The sequence below is a fragment of the Danio rerio genome, chromosome 15 (genome assembly GCF_049306965.1).
Source record: "Danio rerio strain Tuebingen ecotype United States chromosome 15, GRCz12tu, whole genome shotgun sequence".
NCBI lineage: Eukaryota > Metazoa > Chordata > Actinopteri > Cypriniformes > Danionidae > Danio > Danio rerio.
The window spans coordinates 42,696,265-42,721,934 of NC_133190.1; the positions used below are offsets into that span (position 1 = coordinate 42,696,265).

The 25,670-nt window shown below is 36.6% G+C and overlaps 1 protein-coding gene across 1 annotated transcript; it reads left to right on the plus strand.

The window, feature by feature from the left end:
* The first annotated feature begins 200 nt into the window (after nt 1-200).
* On the plus strand, nt 201-25,670 carry cab39 (calcium binding protein 39). The gene is given in 9 exon segments (NM_001002145.1): nt 201-368; nt 8,756-8,907; nt 10,378-10,542; nt 11,972-12,090; nt 14,721-14,889; nt 15,713-15,772; nt 17,015-17,080; nt 23,665-23,808; nt 24,955-25,670. Coding segments are annotated over 8 exon segments (1,026 nt in total). The 5' UTR covers nt 201-368; nt 8,756-8,793; the 3' UTR covers nt 25,144-25,670.

Below are 25,670 nucleotides of genomic sequence, written 5' to 3' on the forward strand. Positions count from 1 at the left end.
AAAGTTAATACAACGTCATTACTCCAGGGGTCACAACGCATGCATGATGTTGTTGTTTTTTATTGTAACTATTAACTACTTATATGTACTTATACTTATATGATAATTCTAATAGTTACAAAGTTAATTTGATTTTTGGAAAGCACCAAGCGACGTCTGAGAGTGGGCTTTTATTTTGAAATCCTCCTCACTGCAGGTTTGCGGAAGTTCTCGCATCTGTTCGCGCACACACACACACATACACACACATTCAAACGCATACACACAGTTGTCCGCACAAATCTGGTTAAGAAATAACACCCTAAATCATCATTATCCAGGATTTACACTGCTCTACGCTAGAGAAGGCCGAAGGAGACCCAAAACAGGTGTGATGTTGTTTACTTGTCTTTTGTTGTGAAGCTAAATGGTGTAAAGTGCATGCAGAGGCCTATCAGAAGGGGCCATCATCTGCAAAACCACAAACGCTTTCGCTTGCACGGTCCGAGTATGGAGAGGGGTGAGTGTAAAGTGGCTTCGTATCTTTTGTGGTTTGCACATCGTTTGTTTAAAATAAACTTAACATAAACAACCGGAGGCCTGATTATCTGCATCCATCACCCTGAGCCTCTGCTTGCGCAAAAGCAGATGGTTGTGTCTCAAATATAGCGAGTTAACTACACAGACATTGATTTTTTTTGTCATCAGCGCATGCTTGAAGTATTGATTTCTTATTTTAGGGGCATTATAAGATGATTTTAGGTCGACTGCTTGGTATTCTTGAGATACAAATAAAAGAAACCCCTCAGTCATTCACAATCAGTGTGATGTTCAGAGTTCTGCATGTGGGTTTAGTTCACATTTAAACACGAGCTGCAGATAATAATTTAAAAAAACTTCAAAATTTACATAGTTATGTTGCATCAGGATGTGTTGATATTCATAGTTTGGAAGATATCAGTGTGTATATTGACTGTAAAATGCATTGCTGTGCTTTTGCTGTATTATCTACATTGGGGGTTAATTTTGCTGTTCAGTCTTTGGTGAATTTGATGAAAATGCTTGCAGTTAGCAGCACACAGACATGCAGGCTAGGCCTTTTCAAGCAATCTGATTTGAATCTTTTACTTGATAAGGATTTTAAATGTTACGCATTAATATTTATATTGTTATGCATGTAATGCTTTTCTAGTCAAATATTTTTGTAATTACTGGCCTCAGTCGTTAAATAATATAAAGGTGCGTTCTGAATATCAGAATTGAGGGAATTGAATGCAGTTTTTAAAAATGATTTATCTATCTATCTATCTATCTATCTATCTATCTATCTATCTATCTATCTATCTATCTATCTATCTATCTATCTATCTATCTTTCTATTGATAGAAAAACTCAGTTTAATTAAATTTTACCCTTATACACTTTTTAATATTTTTTTTTCAAACTACTCAGTTAAAATGAGCTAACGCAACTCAATTCTTCAGATTCTTTTGGAACAACTTAATTGTATTATGTTCAATCCACTTAAATTTGTATGAACAATTAAGTTTTACTTAATCTATTTGTGTTGAGACAACATGAATGAATTTTGTGGCATTTTTTTTACAGTGCATCATTTAATATTTCCTCTTCAATTCAACTTATTGTTACTGTAAAACAATAGGGTCTTAATCAAACTGTACTTATTTTTTATTAATATATTACTGACCAACAAAAAATTGAATTAATCAGGGTTCAACGCTAAGGATTTTTTATACAGGTCCAATCGGGCCATTGGTTAAGATTTTTACTTGCCCTGCCAAAATTTTCACTGGCCCCACCAAAAAAACTAAAAAGTTAATAGCTATTTCTTAGCCACATATTTTAAATAGTGGCAAAATTATGCCTGTGAATCTAGAATTTAAACATTTTAAATATGTTAATACATGTATGATGAGCAAAAGTCAAGATTTTATGCAAATGAAAGAGCAGTATGAAAAATGTGCTGGTATTTTAATGCAATTCTAAATAATTTTTATAAAAATGGCTTGCCAAACTGACAACTGTTTTTTTTGTTTTGTTCTTTTTTTCAGTTTCTTAATTTTGTACCCATGTAATTGTCTGCTTCTAAGGCTTTAGAAACAGATGTTTTTTTAGCCTCATTGTTTAATTTTGCTGGCATGTTGCCATCTTTTCGCTTTACTGGTTGTTACCAGGTTACAAAAAAAAAAAAATAAAACGTGCTCATCGTTACTGGCCGATAGGGGCCAGTAACAATCCTGTCTACTGTCCCGAGTGTCCTTCACGCTGGCCCCGGGCCACCGGGCAGTCCTTATTGTTGAGCCCTGTTAATAAATTGTATACAATGACAACATATGAAAAATAAAGTGAAAAGTGTAGAATTAGGTCTTTGCAACCAAAATAAAACTAGCATTAGTAATAGTAAAAATGACCACAAACCACCAAAAATGTTGCTAAATAAATGGTATACAATGACAACATAAACATGAAACACAATGTGAAAAGCTTTGAAGTAGGTGTTTGCAACCAAAATAAAAATACTAATATAGTAAAAATGAAAAAAAAACAAAACTTAGATATTATAACTTATGAGGTTCTCCCCACAGGATTTCAAATTGTCATAACATTGTTGATTATTGCAGTACAGCATGCACAGTATAGTACAGCATTTTCCTTTTTAATTCAAGTTATTGTTACTCCAAAACAATAAGGTCTTAACCAAACTGCATTTCTGTAATTGCTGTAATTAAAAAATAGTCTACAAAGACAACCTATGAAGGATATTGTGAATAGTTTTAAACTAGGTGTTTGCAACCAAAATAAATACACTAGTTATAGTAAAGATGACCAAATCTCTTATATAACAGATACATAACTTAAGATGCTCTTCCTTATTCATGCTTTAATAAAACATTGTTGATTCTTACAGTACAGCATGCAGCAGTAATAGCTATCAGTGTAGTGTTGTTAACATTGAATTAGGGCTGCTCGATTTTGGGAAAAATCATAATCTCGATTATTTTGGTCATAATTGTAATCACGATTATTCAAAACGATTACTGTTAAAGTCAAAATTATTAGCGCTCCAGAGAATTTTTAAAAATAAATATTTCCCAAATGATGTTTAACAGAGCAAGGAATTTTAACAGTATTTCCTATAATATCTTTTTCATCTGGAGAAAGGCTTTTTTATTTTTATTTTGGCTAGAATAAAAGCATCTTTAAATATTTTAAAACCTATTTTAAAGTCTATTAGCCCCCTCAAGCAATATATGTTTGATTGTCTGCAGAAGAAACTACTGTTATAGAATGACCTGCCTAATTACACTAAATCCCACTTTGAATCTGAATGCTTGTATTTTGAAAAATATCTAGTCAAATATTATGCGCTGTCATTATGACAAAGATAAAATAAATCAGTTATTAGAAATGAATCATTAAAACTATTGTTCAGAAATCTTCTTTCCATTAAACACAAACTGGGGAGGAAAGAATTGTTGAATACTATTGTTAGTAGAATTAAGAGTATTGTTAGTAGTAGAACTGCAGTATTGTTAATCAATTGAATTGAATATTGTGTCAACATAGTCATTAATATTACCATTATGTTAGTGTTTAACCATTTACAACTCTTAAGAAATGTAAGGATGCACAGAAAAAACACTTAGATAATACAGATACATAACTTCTGCTCTCCCTTATTCATGATTTATTAAAACATAGTTGATTTTTACAGTACAGCATGCAGCAGTATAGCTATTAGTGTAGAGTTGTTAATATTGAATTGTTGATTAGTACTATTGTTAGTAGAGTTAAGAGTGTTGTTAGTAGTTTAATTGTAGTATTGATAATCAATTGAATTGAATATTATCTGTCAACATGGTCATTCATATTACCACTATGTTAGTGTTTAACCCTTTGCAACTCCTAAGTAATGTTAGGATGCACAGATAAACCTTGGATATTACACATAAATAACTTGGATGCTCTCCCTTATTCATGATTTATTATAACATTGTTGATTTTTACAAGACAGCAGTAATAACTATCAGTGTAGTATTGTTGTTTTTAATATTGAATTAAATTGAATATTACGTGCGTCAACATTCATTAATAATACCGTTATGTTAGTGTTGAATCATTTGCAACTCTTGAGGATTGTTAGGATGCTCGGGTTTGCATGTAAACTCATGCCGGTCAGCTGTTCCAGCAAGCTGTGGCATCTGTTTGGGTTCAGAACCAGATTTGTGTTTGGGCAGACGATGCAGCGAGTGTGGTCACCGGGTCAAGGATTTGGCTAACTTGAACAAGCTGCGTGGAGATTAACCGGCTGGACGTATGGTTCTGTGACGCACAGATCCACCAGCCACATGGAGGATTCAAAGCATATGTGACACAATGACAGAGGCAGATATAAAATTAATGATATAATAATAATAATAATAATAATAATAGTGCTAGTATTTGCATTTTGGTGAAGAATCATCAAAAACGGCAGCATTTATGAGTGATTTCTCTACAGGTCAGTCTTTTATTTTTTGAGTATCAGTGTTTAGTGCAGTGCTTAATGGAGGAATAGATAATATATAATGATGTAATAATAATAATAATAATAGTGCTAGTATTTGCATTTTGGTGAAGAATCATCAAAAACGACAGCATTTATGAGTGATTTCTCTACAGGTCAGTCTTTTATTCTTTGAGTATCAGTGTTTTGTGCAGTGCTTAATGGAGGAATAGATAATATATAATGATGTAATAATAATAATAATAATAATAATAGTGCTAGCATTTGCATTTTGGTGAAGAATCATCTAAAACAGCTGCGTTTATGAGTGATTTCTCTGCGGGTCAGTCTTATTTATTGAGATTCAGTGTTTTGTAGAGTACTTTATGGAGTAAAAGCTAAAATTAATGATATAATAATAATAATTATTATCATTAATAATAATAATAATGCTAATATTTGCATTTTGGTGAAGGATCAAGTAAAAACAGCTGCATTTATGAGTGATTTCTCTCTTCAGGTCAGAATGTTTTGTGTTTTGTGTAGTGCTTTATAGAGGAAACTAGAATGCTCACTTGTTCATTAAAGTTTTTTTTTTGGTGCACATTTCCTGTTTATATCTCACTTGTGTTGTTCCAGGCACGTGTTTGAACATTAAGTGTGAATCTGCACCCTCAGTTGACAGTCAGTTGTTTTTTCTATGTCATATAAAGATATTTAACCCTAAAATTACCCATTTGCTTACCCTCAGATTAAACAATATGTAGGCAATCGTCTCATTTTCAGTAAAAAAAAAAATGATGAAGATTTTAAAAAGATGAAACTATAGTACTTAACAATTCACAAAATAAAAAGTATAGAAAATTAACGAGCAGTGCGTAGCACAAGTGCCTCACAGCAAGAAGGTTGCTGATTCCAGCCTGGGCTGGGTCAGTTGGCATTTCTGTGTGGAGTTTGCATGTTCTCCCCGTGTTGGCGTGGGTTTCCTCCTGGTGCTCCGCTTTCCCCCACAGTACAAAGATATGTGTTATAGGTCAGTTGGTTAAGCTAAATTGACCGTAGTGTATGTGTGTGAATGAGGGTGTATGGATGTTTCCTAGTGAAGGGTTGCAGCTTTAAGTGCATCCGCTGCGTAAAACATATGCTGGATAAGTTGGCAGGTCATTCCACTGTGGCGACCCCAGATTAAAAAAGGGACTAAGCCGAAAAGAAAATGATTGACTTGTAACTTCAGACAACACTTTTGAATGCCTTTAAAGCAGTGTTTCTCAACCATGTTCCTGGAGGACCACCAGCTCTGCATTATCCATGTCTCCTTAACAAAAACACACCTGATTCAGATCATCTGAGACTGAGGTTGCGTCTGAAACCGCATACTTCCATACTATATAGTACGCTAAAAACATATAGTACGCTGTTAGTATGCAAGTAGTAAGTCTAAATTCATAATTTCGAAAATCAGTATGCGAGAAGTACCTGGATAACCGACTACTTCTGGCGGGATTCTGAAGTGCATTTCTGATGAACGCTACGCTATCCCATGATCCACTAGAGAACTCTTGAATGGGAGTGAAGCAACGCAACTGACGTGGGTAGGTCACGTGATTATGACAAAATGGTGGATGTAGTACATCCGAGTTCCTTTCGTACTACTGACATTCACACTGTATAGAATGCACTTTTCCAACAGCCTTGTCGTACATTCAAATTTAAATACAGAACCTAGGTGGTTTCGGACACAGCCAGAAAGACCTGTAATGGGTGTGACAGAGAGAGGAGATATCTAAAACATTCTGTGTTGGTGGTCATCCAGGAATGAGAAAGTTAAGAAACACTGTTTTAAAGGGATAGTTTACCTAAAAATGTGAATTGTGTCATTATTTATGCACACTAACTTGTTCCAAACCTGTTTGGATACAAAGGAAGATATATATACACAATCTAAAAACATTAAATGTCATTAAATGCTGTCATGACAAAATGTCATGACAGCAAGTCTTTTTACAATGCTTTAACTTATTTGAACAAGTTAATAAATTAGTCAGATTAGTTTGAGATGATTCAACTTGATTCAACTAAACATTTTAAAGCAGTAAGATGTTTTTTTTTTTTTTTTTAAGTGCACACAAATATTTTGTGTTCAACATTAGAAATAATATAAGAAGCACTTGAGTTTGAGTAAATGGTGAACATCTTTTTGTGGTTGTTGGACTGTGCCTTTAACCTCCTATAGGGCTTAGTGGCCACATATGTGGACAGCACATTTTAGCTATTAGGTGGCTATTTTAAAATACTTTGAATGTTTTATGTTTGGTTACAGACAAAATGTCATCCTGCAATTGCTTTGCAGCATATGAAATGTCCCAAACACTATTTTTAACTGTCCAAAAATGGGAAAAAATATGAGTGTCAAAACATGTTCAAACATTTTTTGATGTTAAATATGCATTTACATTTAGTCATTTAGCATACGCTTTTATCCAAAGCGACTTACAAATGAGGACAAGAAAGCAATTTACACAACTATAAGAGCAACAATGAATAAGTGCTGTAGGCAAGTTTCAGGTATGTAAAGTCTAAGAAGGAAAGCATAAGTAATTTTTTATCATTATTAATATTTTTTTTTTTTGAGTACAGTTAGTGGTATATCCAGAAAGGCAATTGCAGATTAGGAACTGAAGTGGAGTCAAAATAGTTGAGTTTTTAGTCGTTTCTTGAAAACAGCGAGTGACTCTGCCGTTCTGATGCAGTTAGGGAGTTCATTCCACCAACTGGGCAGATTGAGCGTAAGCGTTCAGGAAAGTGATTTCTTCCCTCTTTGGGATGGAACCACGAGGCGACGTTCATTCACAGAACGCAAGTTTCTGGAGGGCACATAGATCTGCAGAAGTGAGAGCAGATAAGAAGGAGCAAGGCCAGAAGTCACTTTGTAGGCAAACATCAGAGCTTTGAATTTGATGTGAGCAGCAACTGGCAGCCAGTGCAAACGGATGAGTAGCGGAGTGACATGTGCTCTTTTAGGTTCATTAAAGACCACTCGTGCTGCTGCGTTCCGGAGCAGCTGAAGAGGTTTGATAGAGTTAGCTGGAAGCCCTGCTAGTAGAGGGTTGCAGTAATCCAGTTTGGAGAGAACAAGAGCTTGAACAAGGAGTTGAGCTGCATGTTCAGATAAGAAGGGTCGGATCTTTCTGATGTTATAGAGTGCGAATCTGCACGATCGAGCAGTTCTAGAAATGTGATCAGAGAAGTTTAGTTGGTCATCAATCGTTACTCCAAGGCTTTTCACCATTTTGGATGCAGTAATGGTTACCCCATCCATCTGGATTGAAAAGTTATGGTGTAGAGTCGGGTTGGCAGAAACTACAAGCATTTCCGTTTTCGCGAGGTTCAGCTGAAGATGATGATCTTTCATGGACTGTGAAATGTCTGACAGGCAGGCTGAGATGCGAGCTGGAACCGAGGTGAAGTGTAGATGGAGAAGAGAAGTGGCCCAAGAACAGAGCCTTGAGGTTTGCATTACAAAACAGTCAGGAAAAAGTGTTTATGTGAATTCATACCACGAGTCCACATATGGACATAATTTTTTTCTAAAAGTACATCATATCAAAAGATAAAACTCGGGTTTTTATTCTAATTAGGTTCTTATAAGCCCAAATAGCAAAGAGAAATGAAAAATGCATGTAACAAGCACCTTGGGCCTTTAAGCGTTCAAGCTCGGGGCACATTATGACTACTACAGTGTGCATGAGTTTACCTGTTGTATATATTTAGGGTGAGGCTGATAATGACATGAATTCATTACTACTGTTCATTGTGAGCCTCATGTTTGTGATTACTTTAGATTCCAGTTTTTTATCTTCTGATCTGCTTGCTTCCTCCTTCTGCTTCATTGCATGTTTGGTTGTGTTTAGACAGGTTCTCTCTTTAGTTAAAACTGAAAGTTTAACTGTAAAGGTCAAATCTGAAACTTGGTGAATCTGGCAGACCACTGAAAATACCTGTGTTTACAATTTCAATGTTCGACTTTGACGGGGTGAGGTCAGGCGTTGCCGAAGTGCATTGTGGATCCGTCGGCGCCGCTTCAGAGGCTTTGCTCGCTGCAAAAGTTGGGACTTGCTCAACTTTTCAAGCGCCGACGGAAGCGTCAGCCAATCAGATCGCTGTTGGCTATACATACTGTTATTTGTTATTTATCTATTTGAATCACTCTTTTGTTCATTAACAAGCATTTAAGTTTGACATCTCTCTGTTTCTCATTTTCTTTTCCAGGTGGCCTCTCTGCTACTTGTTTCTGGTAACGTCTTGTCATGCCGTTCCCTTTCGTCAAGTCTCACAAGTGTCCAGCGGACATTGTGAAGAATCTAAAGGACAACATGACCATTCTGGAGAAGCAGGACATTTCAGACAAGAAAGCTGAGAAGGTATTACACACATATTTACAAACAGGTTTATTGCTGTTTGGGTTTTATTAAAGGGATGGTTCTCCTAAAAATCTAAATTTTGTCATCATTTACTCCTCCACTTGTTCCTGTTTGAGTTTCTTTCTTCTGGTAAAAACAAAGGAAGATCTACTGTTGGGGAATAGCCGCCATTGACTTGAGTAATTTGTGTTTACTATAAATATCACTGGCTGCTTTTTTTCCAACATTTTTCAGAATATATTAATTTGTGATCAACATCAGAAAGAAATTTATAAAAGTGTTGAAGCACTTGAATGTCAGTAAATGGTGAAGAATTTGTAGTTTTTGGGTAAAATTAAACTGTGTTTTTTTTTTGCACACTTTATGGACACTTCTAAACATTGCACATCTGCACATACATGCACTTTAAACACCCACTGGAGACTCTTGGACGTTTATGCACATTTGCACACACCATTGGCATATATTGCGTAGTGCTAGTGTACTCCACAGGTGACTGGGACAGACCACCTATAGCAGGGGTTCTCAACTGGTTTGACCATGGGACCCACATTTTTACATGGTCATCAAGCCGCGACCCAAATTTTTAGGATCTATAATACAATTTTAGGAATTATAATAATTTTGTTTTTATTTGTTAACATACACAAGTAGTGACAGATAAATCATAAGACATTCGCCAAGACTTATGACAAATAAACAATATTTTATTGCTGTCATTTAACAAAATGGATCAAATCATAGAAATATTACAAAGTAAAAACGACAAATACTGTAAACAGTGGTTAGGATAAGGAAATGTTCAGTTACCGTGAACTAAACTGAACTGTTAATAAAACATGTTGTCTCGTTTTTTAAATTTTGTTTTAATTTAGACGGTTTCATGCTCTCTTATTAGAGCACCTCACTACATGTGACACTGAGGCTTTTTTGTCGTCACAAATCCATACTTGACATATTTTGGGTCGTACTTGCACTTCGACATATTTGTTGCTGTAATTAAATAAAATTTCACATGTCAAACGGTAGGGTTGTCGCGCACAAATTTCAAAATAAAAGTCCAGTATAAGCAAAATAAGTAAAAAATTCAACTTTTGTTGTTTTTTTGACCACACACACTCCGCGACGCACTGAAAATGTTCCCGTGACCCAAACCCACCAGTTGAGAAACACTGACCTATAGTATACACTCCTTCCTCACTTATGCTTAAGGCACTTTGTTAGAAACACTTCTTTGTTTCTGTTTGTTTAATACTTTGTGCTTTTTCTACAGCAAATAAAGTAGTTTATTTTTGCTTTTGTTTTCTAAAACTTCTATTTCTCCAGATTTAGATTCTTACTGTTATTATTATTTTTGTTGTTATTGTTATTTTAATGTCACGAGTGGTTGTGTAAGCGTTTTTACGGCACTCTGTAAAACTCTGTATGTGACAAATCACATTTGACCGTGATTGTGCTGTGCATCTGCAGGCTTCTGAAGAAGTGTCCAAATCTCTGCTGTCCATGAAAGAGATTCTCTATGGTACCAATGAGAAGGAGCCGCAGACAGAAGCTGTAGCTCAGCTCGCTCAGGAGCTCTACAACAGCGGCCTGCTCAGCACACTCGTCGCAGATCTGCAGCTCATCGACTTTGAGGTGGGAGGATGAATATTATACACTAGGCCAGGACATGCCACAAAATGATATGTGTTGCACAAAGTTCCTTTAAGACCTAAAATATTTTCTGGATACTTGCGTTTATTCACTTTTACGTTTAAAAACTGAATGTTACGTCTTCCATGATGTGTAATAATGATGTGTACGATAGCACTGAATTTTCACCCTCAAAAAAATTTGGCAGAAAACTGCTTTATAATGTTTGCTCAAAAAAAGGCTGAAAATACAGGGGTTGAGCAATGAAACTGAAACAGCTAGTTTTTGACAACAATAATTCATTAGTATGGTGTAGGGCCTACTTTTGCGGCCAATACAGCATCGATTTATCTTGAGAATGATGGATGCAAGTCTTTGCACAGTTGCCAGAGGGATATTGAGCCATTCTTCTTGCAGTGTAGTCGCCAATTCACTATGTGATGCTGGTGGAGGAAAATGTTTCCTGACTCACTCCTTCAAAACACCAAGTGGCTCAATAATATTTAGCTCTGATGACTGTGCAGGCCATATGAGATGTTCAACTTCACCTTCATGTTCATCAAACCACTCTGTCACCAGTCTTGATGTGTGTATTAGTGCGTTATCATCTTGATACATGACGCCACCTTTAGGATACAGTGTTTGGACAATTGGGTGCACATGGTCCTCCAGAATGTTTCGGTAGTCCTTGCCAGTGACTCGCCCATCTTGCACAAGTATTGGGCCTAGGAATGCCATGATATTGCAGCACAAACCATCCCTGATCCACCCCCATGCTTAACTCTGGGCATGCAACAGTCTGGGTGGTAGGGTTCTTTGCGGCTTCTCCACAACATAACTCTCCCAGATGTGGGAAAGACAGTGAAGATGGACTGACCAATCAGGATCGAGTATTAAAGACAGCTGTGTAATAAAACTGCTTAAAATACTCCGTCAGTTTTGTTCCAACAGTGCTGTATCCTATACTTCACTCCTGTTTTGCCTATAATAACAGTTTTGTGAAAACCTCTGTTGAAAGTATTTAAATAATATATTCAATTTAATGTGATTATAATGTTAGATTTGATTAAATTTATCAAATACTAATACCATCAGTTATGCTGAAGCAAATGTAAGATAATAAGTTTAAATTTTACTCAATTTAATTTATGCTTTGCACTCCAAGCGATAAGTAACCGGTATCTAGAATAAGCTGTTCCCATCAATGGGATCTAATTAAAAATGGCTTTTTATTGTGCAGCTGAGAAATGTTGAAACTTTGCATATTATCATATGTATCGACTGACCACTTGCAATCGTATATACAGTTATAATGCTAAGTGCAATTCATTTTAAATGTATGTTTCCCAAATTTCCTTCCGTGTAAGTGCATGCTAGTATTTTGATTCGTTTGGTGTTTTCAGTAAATATTTCTCTTGTTGTTTGTGCTTAGGGCAAGAAAGACGTGGCCCAGATCTTTAACAATATTCTGAGGCGTCAGATCGGCACACGGACTCCCACTGTTGAATATCTGTGCACTCAACAAAATATACTCTTCATGCTGCTTAAAGGGTAACACACACAGACACACACACACACACACAAACACACACACACACACAAACAAATTGACATTTATCGGATTTTTATGTTCAGTATACAGTGCATCGGGAAAGTATTGAATTTAATTAATTTAATCCACTTTGTAATAAGGCTGTAACATAAAAAATGTGGAAAAAGTGAAGCAGTATAAGTACTATTCGGATGCACTTAATTAAAGTAAAATTTAATAGTGAAATTTCAGGGTTTTAAAAAATATTTCCGGTAACACTTTACAATAAGGTTCATTAGTTAATGCATTTACTAACATGAACTAATCATGAACAACACATGTACAGCATTTATTAATCATAATTGAACATTTATTAATGCATTATTAACATCCAAGTCCATGCTTGTTAACATTAGTTAATGCACCGTGAGTTAACATGAACTAACAATGAACTACTGTATTTTCATTAACTAACGTTAACTAACATGAACATATACAGTAGTAAATGTATTGTTCATTGTTTGTTCATGTTAATAAATGCATTAATTAACATTAACTAATGAACCTTATTGTAAAGTGTGACCATATTTCCTAAGTGTTGCTTAAAGGTGCAGTAGGTGATTGTCTTCAGAAACACGTTTGTTATGCTGGTTAAAAGTCTCTTCACAGTCAAATAGTATTGATTCAAGTAAATGATCTAAATGTGTTTATATGTATTTTTATATTTTGGGTAAGGCATAAAACTAAAAAAATGTTCATCCAATTAAATAGAGTCGGGCCGACATCTGCCATAATTCCGATAAGTAGCCCAAACTGTCTGTCAGCAAATGCAGATTTTAACAACTGCGTTCACGAGAGAGAGCGAGAGAACGAGAACGTGCGCACAATCGGTAAACTGAATCGAAACTTTATAAAAACCTGAATCAATATTGGAGTTACCTTTGCACGCTGGAGAAAGGATGACACTATGTCTGAAGGATTTCTCTAAGATTGGTAATGTTCGGTTTTAAAACTATTTTAGCATCATGCTAAGCTGATATTACGTTAGATGTTGTTGTTACAAATGGGTTATATCTGCACTGCAGTGTTGTTCAGTCACTAGATCTTCCGGTGAAAGATTGATGTGATTATTTTCAGTTTCATAAGAGACCTTTTACAGCATCGATTATGTAGATTTATATTTAGTTTAACAACAAAACATAAGTAAATACCGCTATTCCACCTAGTCTCTCCCTATATTGTTTACCATGCCACTCTAAATATTCCCTCTGAAATAGCATGTAGGTACAGCTTACACGCCGCCGAACAAGCACTAGTCGCTTTTAAAGCATGAAAGAGGGTTCTGTTGTCATCTTTAAGGTGCCCGTGCTCCTGTTTTAGGAGGCGTGGTTCTGGGCGGCATGGGAGGGACTGTGATTCAGCGATTTATGCTAAGCTGTTAGCATTGTGGAAGATCACTTTCTGCACCTCTAGCAGAGACATTTTTTTTTTTTTATCGTTTTTTATTTTTCAACATGTCTTTGCCATGATGACAGTGCTTAATAAATTTCTTCTTATTTTGTGAGATGCTATTGTATAGCAGAGATTTGTTCTGTAGACAATCAAATGTGTATGTATGTATATATGGTGGGGCTAATAAAAATGACCCTAAATTGCTTAAACTGCTTTTATTCCAGCAAAAGTAAAATAGATGAGAGTTTCCCTGGAATACAAAATATTATAGGAAGTACTGTGCAAACTTTAATGTTCTGATAAACGTCTTTTGGGAAATATTTGAAAAAAAAATACAAATGTCACGGGAGAGCTAATCGTTTTGCCTTTATATCACCTCAGCATTCAATGTATCATAAAAAACGGTGTGGTTGCTTTCCTCATCATAGAGTCTTTTGTTGAAATCAAACCTCAAACTAAAATATCAAAAACTAAAGCAATCTGAACACAGATAAGCATTTACGTCTTATCTGTGTAACCTGTGACTAAGCATTAGCAGTGTAGCATCTAAATGAGTTTATTTCGCCACATGTTTATGCTTTTCCAATAACTAATTCTGAAGGCTCTTGGCCTTCAGATGACTTCAAGTGAGTCATAAAAGTATTTCGAGTCAAGAACGGATGAATCACATTCATTATTGAAGTAAAATAGATGTGTGAGCTGCTTTTTGTGTAATACATTGTGTCAGAATTTTAGCAGAAATTTCATTAATTTTCCTTTGGCTTAGTCACTTTGTAGGGGGTCGCCACAGCGGAATGAAACGCCAACTATTCTAGCATGTGTTTTACACAGCTGATGCCCTTCCAGCCGCGACTCAGTACTGGGAAACACCCATACACTCTTACATTCACACACACTCATACACTACGACCAATTTAGTTTTATTGAATTCACCTATAGACCATTGTCACGATCCTTGATGGCAATATGTCTGGGGAATTAAAAGGAGTAACATAAAGATGACCAAAGTATAAACTGATGATGACAAATGGCAAGAGAAAACACCAAACGACAAATTAGCAACGCAAAAGATTTATTGCTCTCACAGTATGTACAATATTTACAAACAATAGGATAAAGTTGAAAAGAACCAAGCGACGTAAACAAAACATTGCTGGTGTAATGTTTCTGATGTTAATTCCAGTCCTTTCTTCTGCAGTTACGAGTCTCCAGACATCGCTCTGAACTGCGGCATCATGTTGAGGGAATGCATACGGCACGAGCCGCTGGCCAAGATCACCCTCTGCTCCGAACAATTCTACGATTTCTTCAGATATGTTGAAATGTCCACCTTCGACATCGCCTCTGATGCATTCGCCACTTTTAAAGTTAGTATGCTGACAAAAAAAAATTAATAAGATTTCTGTTTCAGGGTGTCCACGGGGTCTTAAAAAGCATCAAAAGTTGATAAATCAATTTAGAGAAATCTAAGGCCCCGAATGAAATCAAGTACAAATGAAATTAAAACTAGCCATATGATTTTGTTAGCTCACATTGCTAGATTTGTGGGTAACAATTAATCTGTGCAGGTCATTAAGAAGAAAAATAGTTTGCTCTTGTAATCTAAAATTAAAATCTGAAAATGCACTTCCTGTTTGCTTTCAGTTAAATTCTCAGATTAGGTCTGTCTGAGCTATTGGGCGTGGCTAACATACTTAACCACGCCCCTCTAACTGTCAGTTTTGACAACAAACATAAATGAAGAGGAGGTGTCTGTTAGGTTGTAATAACTTCTAAAACCATTTTCCTGATTTTTCTGAATGAAATGCCTACTTTACTACAACCAATCAGCTAGCAGTAGAGAAAACAAGCCACACCTACTGTTTTCTCATTTAATATTGCGTTTCTCTAAGAACTGCGTCACAATACAGAAAAAAAACAGTTGCAGCTTTCAGTTCATGTGGACTTAAAAAGAGTATTATTTATTTATTCATTCATTTTCTAGCTAGCATCTAAAAAAATTTTAATTTCATGGGACCTTTAATATATATGAAAAGCCTTAAAAACGTCTTAAAAGGTATTGAATTTCACTCTCTCGTTCCTGTATCCCTGTGTTTGCTTTGTCTGGGTGGCAGTTCTGATTATTTCTTCCTCAAGTGTGCTGTGTAATTACTCAGTCTGACAAATGGTGTTTGTTTGGTTTTCTTCCAGGATTTGCTGACGAGACACAAAGTGCTCAGCGCCGAGTTTCTGGAGCAGCACTATGACAGAGTGAGTCACGGTGGAATCGATTTGCCTTCCGTCATTGTCTCTTGTCATTGAATCTGATTGCATCTGTCAGTCATTCAGCATCACTTGTGCATTTTTAAGGGGAGCTATTATAACCCTTTTTTATACAAGATTTAAAATAAGTCTCTGGTGTGCATGTGAAGTTTCAGCTCAAAATATCATTTGTATAACTCTTTAAAACTGACCCTTTTCATCTTTCAAATGAGATTGTGCTCTTTTCAGAAGTGGGAGGAGCTATAAATGCCTATGTGTCAGCATAGTGGCAGATTCAAAACAGGACTAATGTGAATAACTGATAAAATGTCATAAGAGTATTAGAAGGCGGAAATCTATGGAGACTAGGGTGTTCATTTATGATCGCATCTAAAACTCCTCTTAGTTGCAGACATTATCTTTAACAAGTACAGCTTGAAATCTCTAATGGTGGCTGGCTGCTTCTCACTCAGGGCTGTTTATGCTAATGAGGGAGAGATCATCATTAATAGGTGGGACTTTCCCCCTCTGATGACACATACAAAGAAAGAAATGTCAATCAAAGCGTTTCTTCAGGCTGTTTTTATGAAGTGTAATTATAAATAAATTGAATTAATTAACTCTTACCATGAGATGCTGACTATATTCACTTCTATATTCACTGTTGTCACAAAACTGTGTTTAAACATGATTTTTGCATAATAGATCCCCTTTAATGCTTTAAAATCGCCAATAATTGCCACCAGAACTTTAACTTGGGCAAACTCGATTAAATACTTGATCTTTTAATGGATTTTTAGTTCCTTGTTTTTTACATTATAAACATGTATCCAAAATCCTTTGTCAGAATTTTTGAGTGTTCTTATCATTTAAACCCATTAAAACAAGCAACTTATTATGAGACATCTTTGTTGAAAATGTATATTTTTGATGACACAAGACACAAACACACTTCGTTGAAGATGTATTATACACACTTTTTGGCCTTTTATATAGTGACACTATATAAAGTATAACTGCTGGATAACTATGTTTATATACTGCTCACCCTATACCCAACTCCCTGACTTTTCTGAATTGATTGTAATGTAATACATGCATTTTGTAAAAATGTTATGAATTGATAATAATAATGAAAAGCGCTATACAAGTAATCTTGTATTGAACAAAAAAAAAGTCAGACAATTGTATGTTTACTGTGTATAATATGTATAAAGTTATTAAAAAAAATTTTTGTCTTTTGTTTTTCAGTTCTTTAGTGAATATGAGAAACTTCTTCACTCAGAAAATTATGTTACTAAGAGGCAGTCGCTGAAGGTAAGACACTAGTTAATTTATTAGTTTGTGTGTTGGCACAATTTGTTGTTGACTTATTCTGCCAATCAAACATTTGGGGACTTATTTCTTGAAGGAAGTCTCCTATTCTCTTCATCATGCATTTATTTATTTGATTTTTTAAAAATAATAAGAATAAATAAAAATAACAAATAAAATACTTTAGATTGATTTTTTTTAATTGATTTTCCTTATAAGAGGCCATACATAATCTTCCAGATGTCATTTACAATAGAACAGAAAGTGAGCTCACTTTTTGACCTCATACATTAAATGAAAGTTCTAACATTATTATATCATAAAACTGAGAAAACCAATACCATACAAATAGAGAATATGGAGGAATCTGTCTTTGTTTCCTAATTTAGGAAAAATAATATTTCTATAATATTTTTTTTTAATATTTTTCCTAAAATTTCAGACAGTATTGATGAAAGTTTCTTCTAAAACTCAGACCAGGGGTGCCCAAACGTTTTCTTAAAAAGGGCCAAAAAACAAACATAGCTGAGGGCTGTGGGCCGAAGGTAAATATATCAAACTGTATTACAAAGTTGCCATGGGTAATTTCCTCATTTAAAAAAAAATTATATTTCAAAATAAATAGAAAGCTTTACTTTATTCGTATTAGGCTAAGTAATGAAAAAAAAAAAAAAAAAAAAATATATATATATATATATATATATATATATATATATATATATATATATATATTTTTTTTTTTTTTACATTTTAGAATTGGCTTATTACAATGAAATCAAACATTTCCATTTAATAAATCTGATTCATTTACAACATTTGATTAAAACATTTAATTCAAGCTTGCTTTTTTTTTAACTGAACAATAAAACAAACAAACAAAAGATTACCCGGCCCAAATCAAAGATTATCATGGGCCAACTTTGGCCTGCAGGCCCTACTTTGATCATCTCTGTCATAGACATTCTCACATTCCCATGCCATATGTACGTTCCAACTTGTTGGTAAGCACAAAAACTACAGTGGTAGTAGTTTAAGCCTGGTTTATACTTCTGCGTCAAGTGACCGGCGTAACCAATGGCGCAGGCAATGCGCGTAGCTGTGCATTTATACTTCTGCGCGCTGTCTCTGTTGGTCTGCATTAACACTTCCAAAATGCTAGTTTGCTGTGAGGTGTTAATGTGTCTCTGTGTCGAGTTTCTTCGTCTGTGTTTTGCTCTTTCTGAACACTTCCTGTATGTACAAGTGGGTCAAACTCGCTCTTTTTGAGTCAGGAACCGGCGGACGTGCAACAACTTTAACAATGAGGTAAACACAAAACTCGCGCGGCTCTCGGTCCCGCCCAGACTCGTCAGTGCTACCAAGCCGACCAATCTCAGCGCTTGTGCTACGCGTCGTTGCGATGTGTAATTGCATTTTTTGTGAGGTGCATGTCAGCGACGGCCATGGTGTAGGGCTATGCGTCAGCGCCGTAGCATACATGTGTGCTTGACGCAGAAGTATAAATCAACCTTTAGAGATAATTTACATTTAGTCATTTAGCACAGGGGTTCTCAACCTTTTTAATTCTTGCGGCCCACCTGCAGGATCTCTGAGTACCACTAATTTTGACGCGGTCCACCAGTTGAGAATCTCTGATTTAGCAGATGCTTTTGTCCAAAGCGACTTACAACTGAGGAGGTATTCAGCGAATTAACAAGAAGAGGCAATACACACACTGAAGGCTGATTGATACTTCTGAGTCAAATGCCGGCGTATGCTACAGCGCTGACGCATAACCCTTCGCCGTGGCCGTCGCTGTCACTGACGTGCGCCTCTTAAAAAAAAAGTAACTACACGTCGCAACAACGCGTAGCGCAAGCTCTGTGATTGGTCGGCTTGGTAGCGCTGACGAGTCTGGGCGGGACCGAGAGCCGCGCGAATGGCGCGAACCCAATGTAGCGATTGTTTACAAGTGTGGAGTCCCGTGAAGGAGCTCCGGATGGAAAGTTTTGTTTTGTGTTTACCTCATAGTTAAAGTTGCTGCACGTCCGCCGGTTGCTGCCTCAAAATTAGCGAGTTTGAGCCACTTATACATCCCGGAAGTGTTCAGGAAAAGCAAAAAAGCAGCGAAGAAACTCGACACAGAGGAACATTTACACCTCACTGCCAACTAGCGTTTCGGAAGTGTTAATGCAGACCAACAGAGACAGCGTTGCATGCGCCGTGGGTTACGCCGGTCACTTGACGCAGAAGTATAAATCAGGCTTGAGCGCTAGTTGTTCAGAGTAACTTGTTTGTGCTGAGAGTATTTATTGCTAGAGCAAAAGTTTTTTTTTTGTTTTTTTTTTTTGAGGGAAGGAGAGAGAGAGCGAGAGCGAGAGAGCTTCTTCAGGTGGTTTTATTCACTGTGGTTGGACTGTTCTCTGAAGAAATGGGTTTTAGTTGTCATTTGAAGGATACCAGTGAATCCGCAGTCCGAGTGGGAATGGGATGATCATTCCACCAGCGTGGATCATTGAATTAAAAATTTTTGGAAAGTGACTTACAGCCTTTCTGTGATAGCACTGGAGGCTCCTAAAAGGGATGGAGACCTTTAGGAGCAGGTGGAGGTAAGAGGGTGCTGTGCCAGTGGCTGCCCTGTAAGCAAGCATCAATGATTTAAACTTGATCCAAGCTTCAACTAGAAACCTCTCTTTGGCTCATTGAAGACCAGACAAGCTGCACTCTCATCTGTAGTGGCTTGAGAGTGCAGGATGGGAGACCAGCTAGAAGAGCATTGCAGTACTCCAGCCTTGAAATGACTGAAAGTTGTGCAGCATGATCTGTTAGGAAGGATCTGATTTTTTTTGGATTTCAAAATATGTGCAAACCTGCAAGATAGACCTATGTTAGCAATAGGCTCTATTTCTGTACATATGCCATTTACAGACAAAACACTTATTTGGTGTCCAATACAATCTGTGACAGAACTTAAAATGGATTAACTGATGGTTTGGGTTTTTTGATGTGCTGAGGTCGTGATTATTATGATTATAATTGAAAAAACAAAAAACAAATAAGTAGTACCTGACCAAAGCAGTTTGGGAAATAAAATAATGCACTAGGAAAATAATGCATGCCTGTAATGAAAATGTGCCTCGAAGACGAGTCATTACTTCAGCTGTGCATTATTTTCAGATTTATTACTAAATTGTTTTATCTTTTATTTGCTAGACACTTGCTAGGTTTTTTACTTTAAATACTTATGTATTACCTCATGCATCTCATATCCCGTTTTTAAAGGTTCAGGACACCCCGGAGAACTTTTTTTTTATATTAAAAGATGTGTGTGTGTGTTGAGCATCAGTTAAGACAATGTTAGCACCTGTCAGCTTTAATTGTGGGGAAAACTGGATAATTTTGAGCTTTTGTCAGCTAATTTCAGCTTCCGGGTTTAAAATCATTTTTGGGGCGGGATCAAAATCGGCGACGTAGCGCAGTACTGCAAGTGCAATGATGACGCGTCGGTTTCTCATTATTATTCATAGCGGAGTTTTCTTATCCTATGAGAAGAGCCGGCTGCCTAATTATTCATGAGACCTGCCAGACCTGCCAGTGTCAAGCCCGAGCTGAGAGACACGGAAACCACGGCACAGTATTTAGCCGTTCATGTAGGCTCATATGCGTTTGTTTCCATGATCCACGGGGTTTGTTGCATGTTTTCCCCCGCGATCTTGTCAGGGCCGATCATACAGCAAAGCTGTGTGCGTGCTGCTAGCATTTTTGTCGGGAGAGCAGCACGAGAATTAGAGAATGGCGGACGCTGTCTTTTATCAGGAGTTCGTTCACATTCAGACACATCGCCGTGCTGCTGTGTTTGCCTAAATCCTCCAGATTACCAGCAGGGCTAATGGTTAAAATAGACAGGTCAGGAGACATGCTGCACTGAGTCTGCTGGATACGGGGATTAAGGGAGAAGTCCTCATTTATAGTGTTTACATGAACACATTTATCTTTATAATGATATAAATTGTGGTTTTCTGTTTATGAAATTACGAATAACAAATGTAGCAGGACATTAAATCACTGTTCATTTCTTTGCATTTTAACTCTGTAAACTATAAACTCATGCGTCTCCTCACGGTTTGTGTCTCATTTTGTAAGCTAACTGACAACAACAGTTGTTCTCTCCCCTGCTGGCCACGCCCACTCCTGCCCGATGCTCGCGGAGCTCCACGCCCATTAATCATGCATCTTTTGAAAAAATTCTGAAGTAGACTTTAACCGAAAGTGGGGGGTGTCATGGCCCTTTAAGTTAGTAAAGGAGCCTTCAGCCATTGTTATGTAAGAGAGAGGTAAATTGTGTCAGTTACATGAATCTGTGCTGCTTTCAACAGCGTTTGGCAGCAACAGCTTTACTTATATCAGAACTGAAAGTTTAAGTGTGAAGTTTGTTCCTCGCTGCTGTGAAATGCCTTTTGTTTCAAGTGAATTGCTTTTACTAAACAGTTTCAGTGCTGACAACATGTTACTGTGTTTATGCAAGCTTGCCTGTATTGAGTGAGATATATAAGGAGAGTGTATGTGCTTTCAGCAGATCTGTGTTTGTCTGATTTATCCTATTGCTTCCTATATTTATGTGCTTGATCAGTATAATTGTGGGTTTTGAAATCAAGCGTTCAGCAGAACTGTTGAACATCCCACAATAATAAAATGCACGTTTCATGCAAGGCAAAGCAAAAATTTCAGCTTTTGGTGTCAGGCTGCTTTAGAAGTCATGTGTTTGTATGTATATGTACAGTTGAAGTCAGAATTACTCGCCCCCCCTGTTTGTTTTTTCCCCAATTTCTGTTTAACAGAAAGAAGATTTTTTTTCAACACATTTCTAATCATAATAGTTTTAATAACTCAACTCTAATAATTGATTTATTCTTTGCCATAATGACAGTACATAATATTTGACTAGATATTCTTCATGACCCTTCAGCTTAAAGTGACATTTAAAGGCTTAACTAGATTAATTAGGTTAACTAGGTAGGTTAGGGTAATTAGGCTAGTAACAATGGTTTGTTCTGTAGACAATCACTAAACTATTTAGCTTAAAGTGGCTAATAATTTAAATCTTAAAATGGTGTTTAAAATTAAAAACTGCTTTTATTCTAGCCAAAATAAAACAAATAAGACTTTCTCCGGAAGAAAAAATATTATCAGACATATTGTGAAAATTTCTTTGCTCTGTTAAAAAAAGAAAAATAAAGGGGGGCTTATAATTCTGACTTCAACTGTGTGTGTATATATGTACATATATACAGTGGAAGTCTTTATTAGCCCCCCTTAATTTTATTTTGTGCTGCCCTACAATGGGGTTACTTACGTTACTTTTAAGTAAAGTCAGCTTGTTGCTTTTAAAGCAATTGGTTTACTCGCTTTAAGTAACTAATCACTTTTTACTCTGTATATTCATGGCATTTTGCTCCTGTAGAAGCTTTTCTTATTATATCAAAGCTGAAAACAGTTGGGCTGATTTATTGAAATGGAAATTCTCATATATTTTTACTGATATTAATAGAAGATTTGAAAGAGCAACATTTATTTGAAGTCTTTTGTAAGATTACTCTTCAATTTCTTTTATAGTGTTCATCTCTAAAACACTGGAACTAGCAGGATTCTTTAACTACTTGAAATGGCCATCGTGGTGTTTCTGAATAATTCTACCTGTCATGAACGTTTTGTATATGTTTTATGTAGTTTATTTGAAGATTCGATTGAGATTTAAAAACTTAAGCTTTGAATGTCTGTCATCTGTGCCTCAGCATGTGGACTGCCAGTTTAGTTAACAAGTCTGACTCTGTCATAACTATTGCGTAAAAGTAACATATAGATAATGTTCAGTTTGCAAGACTCCGATCTTGGATGCAGGTGACGGGTTCGTATTAAATTAGTTCATGCAAGCAGAACAAACACGCACTCCAATTAAACCGCTTCTGCTTGTTTCATGAAGTCATTGTTATCTTAAAAATAAAATCTTTTTGTAATGTAGTCTATAATTGTGTACTAGTTGCACGAGAGTGCGTTCCTCATTTTGTATTTTTCACCGCAGTGCGTATGTTATTTTTGAAGTTTAAAGACGTGTCTGAAGTAAAGGGTTTTTTTCTATCAGGATGTTGTGTTTTTGTTAGAAGAAAGTTGCTAGGCAACAGAGGGGCACATTCAAAGGCACAGAAACAGTAGCGGATGCTGAAATGCTTGTAGGCAGTTTAACATTATCCTCAGTCAAGGTAGAAATAAAACTCTTTTGTAATTTAAATGTTTTTTTATGGATTATTTTGTCATTTTCAGTTGTTTTGTAATTTTCTGTCATTTTTAATGTTAGAATAAAATATACACACGTTCAGGAAAAGTCAAGATATTATGGTGTTGTGTGTTTTAGTTATCAAATTACACAATTAAAATGTGTAGTTCTAGTGTTAAAACAATAACAATAATTGACCCCAAAAGTTGACCACTAGTTTGTGTATTTTCTGTGAGTATTTGTGTTACTGTAAAGCTCCAGAATGGGTTCCGACAGAATCACAGACTGTAACTTCATGTTTATGGATTTCTAATGTGTGGTTTGTGTTTCCTCTTAGCTTTTGGGAGAGCTGCTCTTGGACCGGCACAACTTCACTATCATGACCAAGTACATAAGCAAACCAGAGAACCTCAAACTCATGATGAACCTACTGAGAGACAAGAGCCGCAACATCCAGTTTGAGGCCTTTCATGTATTTAAGGTAGAAATTCTCCCACCCTCACATTTATTTATTAGCCTCTTTCACACAGTGATACCGGTATCACTGACTTTACCGGTAAATTCCAAAAAACGCTGTTGACACAGGCGAGGACGTTAAGGAACTTTTCCGGAAAAGAGCATTCACACATCCATTCCAAAATACCGGTAAATTCTGACATCATTAACCAGAAATGAGCTTTAAACGGCTGCGCTTGTATTTGTAAACATTTGAGTACATCACAAACTCTGTGGATGGATCAGTATTGTGTGAACAACTTCGATGAAAACATATAGAGAAACACTTTCGCATGCCGAGATGTTCATGATATGTGTGTGCTGACGCTCATGGGCTGTTTCACGGGCACACGCAGAAGGTAAACAAACAACGGCTTATCATAAGCATCTTATCGATAATTATTTACACAGTTGGCATTAAGACGAACATATAAACGTTATCTGACTAACATCTAGCAGCTAAATATGTCTGGTAAAATACTCAAAGGCTTTTATTCGCATAAACCGCGCGGACGTGAATGCTTCTGACTGTTCTGATTGGCTAAAGCAGGCGTCTCACGTCAGCACGTTCTAGATGTTCACGCGCTCTTTCCGGCAATCTTCCTTTTGCATTCACTCAGCGCAGCATTCCGGTAAATTACCGGTAATGTTACAACTTCTCTTTCCAGAAAATAGCCAGAACGAATTTACCGGTATTTTCAAAAAGGGCCTGTTCACACATACAGACCTTTCCGGAAAATTGCCGGTAATTTTCCGGAAAGGTCTGTATGTGTGAAAGGGGCTATTGACATGTTATACCAACTTACCAGCCAAATGTTGAGCTTAATATTAGTTAAAGAGTAACTAGTTAATAAGTTTATTTTTTAGCCACTTAAGTTTTACTGTTCATTTTTAGCTAATTTAATTAGTTACTCATAATTAGGGCCAGTAATTCCTGCTGTCTGCCAAATATTAAATGCTTTATCATTAAGTAACGGGGGAAATGCGGGGTTATGTTTAATAGGTAAGACCAAGGGCAGGCATTGAAGACCGTTAATTAGTTTTCTGAAGTAGCTCCTTACCAGTATGCGAAGCTGAAACACATCTCAAGTTTCAGCATTCTGAGTGATTGATTTTCTCTTGGATCATTCAGGTGTTTGTGGCCAATCCCAACAAGACTCCGCCCATCCTGGACATCCTGCTGAAGAACCAAACCAAACTCATCGAGTTCCTCAGCAAGTTCCAGAACGACCGCGCCGAGGACGAGCAGTTCAGCGACGAGAAGACGTATCTAATCAAACAGATCCGAGACCTCAAGAGGCCGACCCCGCAGGACGCTTGAGAATCACCACCAGTATATACACGAACGCATAGAGGAAGTCTAGACGGTGGCGTCTGGGCAATGTTTGGCTCTCTGGGTCGTTGAGTGGCCGCAGCGCTGGGCATGTTTTTGTGTTTTGCAGGAACCGTTAAATGCCGTTTGAGCTCGGTGAGTGATGTTGAAGAAGGGTTTTGCTTCGTTGGACATCCAACCTCTCCCCCCTCGATTTATGTTTTATTCTCATGTTTAAAAAAACGAGCAAAGTGAACAGAAAAGACGGAAATAGATGCTGCTGCTTTATTGCACATACAGGAGGGGTTTTTTGTACCTCATACACAAACAAACATACACTCAGATGCTAAGAAACCTACACAGATGGGAGTTTGCTAATTGGATAGTGATGAATTCAGTGATGAATATGCATTTGTCATATCTCGTATAGCATTCAAACACACTCCTGTGACGCACGCATCATGTTTTGCACATTTCGAGGTTGCATATCCTGGATGAGTAGTGAACGTGTACATAGGGTTTGTTTTTTTTCACTT